Here is a 6,496-nt window from a genome sequence, read left to right as displayed (position 1 = left end):
GCCTGCGCCGCCCCGCGGTCAGGGCGCTGGAGCAGTGGGAGCCCCGCCCCGCCCCTGGCAGGAGAGCCCCCGGCGGCCTGGCCTTTAATTGTGGGAAAACTAGATGCCCCGGGGAAGGTTCAACTTGTGGAGAGAAGACTCAGATTTCTTCTCCTAAACTTCCCGGGCCTCCCAGGGCGCCCGCCCCCGCCATTCCTGACAAGGCTGTAAAACTAGGGAATCGCGGCGGGCGTGGAGCCGTGCTACGGGCAGAGGAGAAGCCCTCGGCCAAAGAATGGTGTCTGAGGGATCCTAACGGAGGAAGGGATGTAGGTTTGGGGCTTTGGGAAAGCAGAGGTGATTATGTATTTGCATCTGGGTATTGGGGCCCGGGGGACAGGGGGACTGTAACTAGTCTGAGGCTGTCTGTGAGGGCGCGTCCTTCCCACCCCAAAGCAGAAGCAAGAGGCCAGTAGGGAGGTCTTTGGTTGGGGGAGGTGGGTGACGTTCTGTTCCCTTAGTGGACCCTAAGTGACTCCGGCACCCGGAGATGGAATTTCTCACGGCCGATATACTGGCCGCAGGGTCGGCTTCTTTGTAAACTCGCAGCCTTTTGGAGGTGAGGAGTGCGGAGACTGAGACCCTGAGACCGAAGTGGAGGAGAAAAAGACGAAAATAAATACGGGTGGGGTCCGAAATAGACTAACACCGAGAGAGGGGGTTTCTCCACCCACCCCAACCCTAGCACCCCAGTAAGGCGGAGCTTCAAAACGTGGGACAGGTTGGAGTCGGTCACAGAAACCTGCTCCTCTCAAAGAAAGGAGCCGCCCAGTTTCCTGCGTTTGGAAGGGAAATCACCCATCCTGCAATGCCTGTAAAATAACCGTTTATTTAATATTTAAAAAAACTCCAGTGATAAATGTCCGTTACCGATGGTCAGCATAAAGTGCCAATCGCAATATAACGCCCTGCTCCGAGCCGGCTGCTCGCTCGCGGTGAGCAGGGGAGCCGGAGGCCGGGCCCCTCCAGCACCAGGGCCCAGGCCCCCGCCCGCCGTCCAAGTCCGGGAGCCCGCGGCTGGCGGCGCGGCCGGAGCTGGGAGGGGGCGCTCCCGGGCCCCGCGATCCCAGGGCCGGGCGGCTGAAGCAGATACATGGATTACACTTTTGCAGGCTCCCGAGGGTGGGGAGGGGGCGGGAGGAGGGGTCGGAAGCTTCGAGCGCGCAGAAAACTTCTTTTCCTCTCCCCTCTCTCTCCGCAGTCAGAGTTACAAGCTTATATGGTCAAAGGAAAAAAAAAATAACAAAGAAAACGTATAAAATAACAATAGAAAAAGTAATACTTCTGGGAGAGGCGCCACTGCGGCTCCGCGGAGCTTTCGTTCTTTTTTTAATGCAGTTTCCCTTCCGCCACGTGAGTACCGCCTTTTGGCCAAGAGTTTAGCCGCGTCCTGGGGGAGCCGCCCGGGCGGCCCGGGTCATGGCCCTGGGCGGGGCTCTCGAGTTCTGCGTGCGCCCAGGACCCAGGGGACGTGTGTGGGATGGGGAATGGTCCCTGGAGCCCCTCCCGCTGCCCGCCAGAGTCGCCTTCGGCTTCTGGTCCCTCTGGAGGAGGGGGCGGCATGACCCAGGGTCCTGGTGACACAGAGGCTCTATTTAGCATTTGATCTTGGAGGTTTTGAGCTCCTTCACCTGTGAGTGTAGCGTCTTGTGGACAGCGAGAGTCCTGGACTGGCAGAATCCTTTCCCACACTCTTGACACTTGAAAGGCTTCTCTTTGGAGTGAATATATCTGAGAGCAAAAACAGAGAATTAATCCTTGTAGAATGATGCAATGTTACAAACAGTTGCCCAAGGTCCCCTCCCACTGCTGTAAGGCGCTTGCCCTCAAAAGAAAGGGGGTTGTGGGGTACCTAGCGTGGAGCCAGCAAAATGCTGTTTGTGGATGGTGTAGGGAGGTGAAGGAGAGGCTTGGGCCAAGTCTGATTCGAAAATATGTCCAGCCAGACCTGCTGCCTGGGTTTCTGAGGAGGGGCCAGCACGGTCTCCCTGTAAGGCCTGGGTCAACACTGAAGGTGAGGAAGGGACCAGGAGTAGGACAATGTGCTGGAGCTGCACAGTCCACGACAGTAGCCACTGGCCACACGTGCTTATTAAAATTACATAAAACTCAAAAGTTAGCTTCTCAGTCACACTAGTTGCACATTTCAAGTACTCAATTGTCACGTGTCACGTGTAACATTTTCCATCATCACAGGAACTTCTATTGGACAGCGCTGAGAATGGAGGAAGGGGTGAGGGAGCTGTGCCGGCCTGTCTGGAGCTCATGGAGACCTGACTTCGTCTTAGGTCCTATTCGTCCCCATGTTCTCTCTACCCACGCTCCCCAGAACCCATCCCTGAGCTTTGTATGGCTTCCTTCTCCATTTTAGGGAATGCCCAGAAGCTAGGGAGGCTTGGACCAGGGAGGGGGGGTGTCCCATGAATCTCCTCATTAGGGAGGAGGATGGTGAGGACAGAGGCAGACAGACAGCCCTCTCTTGGTGCCGCACCTGTGGTCCCGCAGGTGGTCTTGCCTCCGGAAGGCTTTGTGGCAGATGTCACAGGTGTAGGGCCGCTCGTCGGTGTGTGTCCGCTCATGGATAAGTAAGTTGTAGGACTTAGTGAAGTGGCGGCCACAGAACTTGCAGACGAACTCCTTCTTGGTCTTGGAAGGCAGGCGTCCCCTCGTGGGCTTTTTTTCTGGGGACAGCTTGGTCACATCCAGGAGGGCACCCAGACCACCAGCAGGGGAACCGGGACCCTCTCCCCGGCTAAGCTTGGATGGATCTTCTTGCGTGGCGGCCAAGGCCAAGTTGGCAAAATCGAAGCGCGGCTTGGTCTTGAGGGCCGAGGGGCCGCTGCCTCCGGCGGTGATCTCTGGCTTGGGCTGGATGACATGAGGGAACCAAGGAAAGGCGGGCAGCTGGAAACGCGCATCCACCAGGCTGGACACAGCGCCGGGCACTTTGGAGAAAGAGGAGCGTGGCAAGTGCATGGCGGGGTAGCCCAGCGTCCACTGGTGCAGGTGCACAGCGTGCAGTGCACTGAAACCGTACAGGTTGGGCAAGTGGTCCGAGGGCACTGTGGGCAGGCCATTCACTGCCTGAAGGAAGGAGTAGTTGGTGAGCTGAAGGGATGGATGGATTGGAACCGGCGCTGGCAAAGTTTTGCTGCCCATTTTGGTAGTTGCAGTGGGTTCTCAATCTCAATCTGCACAGAAAAAAAGAAGGGAAGGGGGAGAGGAAAAGAGAAATTCAGGGTAGGTCGTCCTCCTTCTGAATTCCAGCCCAGCCACACCCTTTCTTTCCCCCTGGGGTGGAGTTGGGAGTCTAAGACCCCACCCATGGAACCCACTGTCCTCACAGAAAAGACCAGAACTCTCCCTGATCCGAGGGCGCTCTCCAAGTGGGCTCTGGCAGAGACACACAACCTGATAGAGAAACCAGCAGGAAACTAAATCCTATGCAATGCAACTGACTTAAAATGAGGGCCTATGGTGTACAGGACACTGAGAAAGACAGAAGCACAGAGGAAGTGGTGTGTAGAAACCTACATCCACCAAAGCTTGAGTCCACACAGAATTACACTCTCCTGCAAAGATAACAGGAACTTGGAAGCACACTTACACATTCACGTGCAGATAAACAAACACAGAAATGCACACTGACAGAGAGACACAGATTCACACCTTCTGAAGCGGAATTGACAACAAGGTGCAAAGATAAACTGGGAGGACCAGTGTCGTGCTACAAAACAAAATACAAGGACCAGCGCTCGCAAGGACACACACACTGGGGATCACGCCGCACCCACAAAGAGCCTCACAGACAGACAGCACACATACAAATGACACAAATCCACACATTTCCTGGCTCCTGTGCATTAAGCTTTACTAGCTGACCTTCAGTTTGGCTTCTAGAAGTTGTGTCACCTTTCTCCTCAAAACTCTCAAATGTGCTTTTCCACCTCACTATTAATGCACCTTTTGACACCACCTTGTGCAGCTGCTTGTGGACTGACTCCCTACCAGAGCTCTTGGGGATCACCTTCGTTTCAGCGAGGACGCTAACACCCACGTTCATTAACTCACTCGGTCAACCATCTACAGTTGTGTACAAGGAAGCTTCAGTGCCCTCCCCACCCCGTAGGAAAAGGGGCAGGCTCTTTGGGCTCTCGGGATGTTTGTGAGTGTGGTGAGCCCTGGGCAGGTGGGTATGCCTGTGGGCAAGAGCACTGAGCCCTGGGCCTCAGCTGCTATGGTCTCTGCACCCTGCAACTGCAAGGGAAGCCACGCTGAAGTGACCAGCAGGCTGGTATCTGCTGGCCTCCTTGGTCAGGGGGGACAGGTCTGGGCTCTGCTGAGACGCCTTTCATCTCTGCCCCTCCCAGACACTTAGGTCTGCCCAGTGAAGTCAAAAATAGGGAGACAGAAAGCGGAAAGTACACAGCGGGGCTTGGGGGGCTCAAGTGTCCAACTCTCCTCTCTGAGCGGAGGGCTACTCAAGAAGTCATTGTGGGAGCAGGGTGCTGGGACGCTCTTCTCCTTTGCCCATCCTCTGCTGCCCACTTCTTCCTTTACCCCGTATTCCTCTTCTTTTCCTCAGATCTCTCCTCTAACCTGCAGCAAGTCCCCTTGCCTGGGCTGTGCAGGGCCCTGCTCTGCTCTCTCCTTCACAGTGCACATTGACACCTAGCCAGGATGTTTCCCCAGCCTAGCTAACCCCGAGCCCAAGCCCGCAAGGCTCGGGCCTAGACTCAGCTGCCATTCACTGCAGCGAAGCTTTTAATGGGAAGGAAGTGCTGCGCAGGTTCCCGAAAAGAGTGAGGACAATCTTGACCCAGAAAACCTTTCCCCTGGGTGCCTGCCGGCAGGAAGGTCACTCCTGTGTGGTGGGCCCTGAGGAAAGCAGCTCTGCTGGGGGTGGGGGATGCAAAACCCAAGAGCCGGTGGAGATTTGCATGCATAGGTTAAATTAGCAATCGAATGAAAACAGCCGGACCGAAGCAATTAATTCAGCCTCGGGGCTAGAGGTGGTACAAATCTGTAGCAATCACACCTCTGGAGCGGGAGCCCGGGGCCTGTAGGCAGAGCCATGGCCTCCGAACAGGTCTTGTCTACTCCTTCGATCGCGGGTGGTGCCGGAGACAAACCCAGAGCTTCCTAGAGCGCTGACACACGGCGAAGCAAAATACGAATTCGGCCAGAGAGAAAGCAGGCACCGGTTTGGGAGGAGAGAGGGAGGTGAAAGAAGAGAGGATTCGCCAGCTTCAAAGGTTGGCCCAGACTTAGGCAAAGTGAGCACACTTTGATTTGCTGTCACCTCTTCCTCCCCTCCAGGCGTTGGAAATCAGATCCTTTTCTCCAGCTCCCCGGGGCCCCTGCTTGCTCCTCTCGGTGCTCGGCCTATCCCTGGCCAAGCGAGCGGCGGTGGCAGCGGGACTCCGGGCTGCACACGGGCTCGAGCCCGCTCAGTGCCCGGGTAGGAGAACCACCAACCACGCGTACTAACCTGGCCTTTCCTCGCCTGCCCCCAGGAGCGAAGAAGACTTTAGGCTTGGTGTGGGGAGGGGGTGCCTGCAGCCATCACTGCTCTTGGGAGCCAGCCTTTCCGGGCTATCTGCCCAATCTTGTTTCCCCCAACACTCAATTTATTTTCCTCAACGGCGCAGCCAGTGTCTTATTTTCTGCCGCATTCCAAGGCCAGGGCTCCCCAGGCTCTCGCCAACGACTTTCCCGGGGACGAAATTCGTTCGAAACGTGGCTCTTTACACTAGTATCAAGAATGGACCGAAGGCATGATCCGGTTTCAGGCAGTCAGCTAAGAGAAAAACACAGTCGCACACTCGCCTCTCCAGCAGGAGAGGATGAGCGAACGCCCAGCCCCGCGGGTCCCGTTGCCCTAACCCCGGAACCCCAGTGTGAATACTTTAGATCTTTAAACATGAGAGATAATACCTCTCCTCAGGCCAGGCATCCACTCGGCAAGGAACCTGGGCCTCGGGACCTGGGAGGTGCGGGTAAGGGTCCCGACTACGCGCAGTAGATGCAATTAGCGCTTGGAAGCCTGGTTCCCTGCGAGGTGCCTGCACTGTTTCCCTCGCGCGGTGGAGCGCCAATCCCCGGTCTGCAGCCAGCCCTATGCCGGGCATTAATGAAGTGTGCAGAGTCTATTAAAGTGGTTTATTCGGGGCTAATTGAGCGTGAGCGAGTTAACTGCTTGCATTAATGAGGACGGAGCGAGCTCCAAGAGCTTGCGCCTGGAGGAGCCCACCAGCAGCCTCAGAAAATCATCCTTGACAGCAAATCTCCAACACGAGTGGTTACAGGCGTCCGGGCCCCCGGCAGAGGACTGACCAGCACCGAATACTTCTCTTGAGTTCTCCCAACGAACGAGATCAACGAACCCTTCGGCTAGGCGGCCATCCCGCTGCACTTAAACGCCCGCTGCGTCCGTAGAGATCTGCTCCCCGATCTT

General features: G+C 56.3%; 1 protein-coding gene across 1 annotated transcript; it reads right to left on the bottom strand.

The window, feature by feature from the left end:
* Positions 1–854: 854 nt before the first annotated feature.
* On the bottom strand, positions 855–5,770 carry OSR1 (odd-skipped related transcription factor 1). The gene is made up of 3 exons (XM_058550683.1): positions 5,531–5,770; positions 2,531–3,230; positions 855–1,770 (listed from the first exon to the last, which is right to left on the bottom strand). Exons 2-3 carry the CDS (start codon positions 3,196–3,198, stop codon positions 1,635–1,637), a joined length of 804 nt encoding a protein of 267 aa, XP_058406666.1. The 5' UTR covers positions 3,199–3,230; positions 5,531–5,770; the 3' UTR covers positions 855–1,634.
* Between the last annotated feature and the right edge of the window lie 726 nt (positions 5,771–6,496).

This window comes from Diceros bicornis, chromosome 12 (assembly GCF_020826845.1).
Source record: "Diceros bicornis minor isolate mBicDic1 chromosome 12, mDicBic1.mat.cur, whole genome shotgun sequence".
NCBI classification, from domain to species: Eukaryota; Metazoa; Chordata; class Mammalia; order Perissodactyla; family Rhinocerotidae; genus Diceros; species Diceros bicornis.
This window is presented reverse-complemented; position numbering and strand designations above follow the sequence as displayed.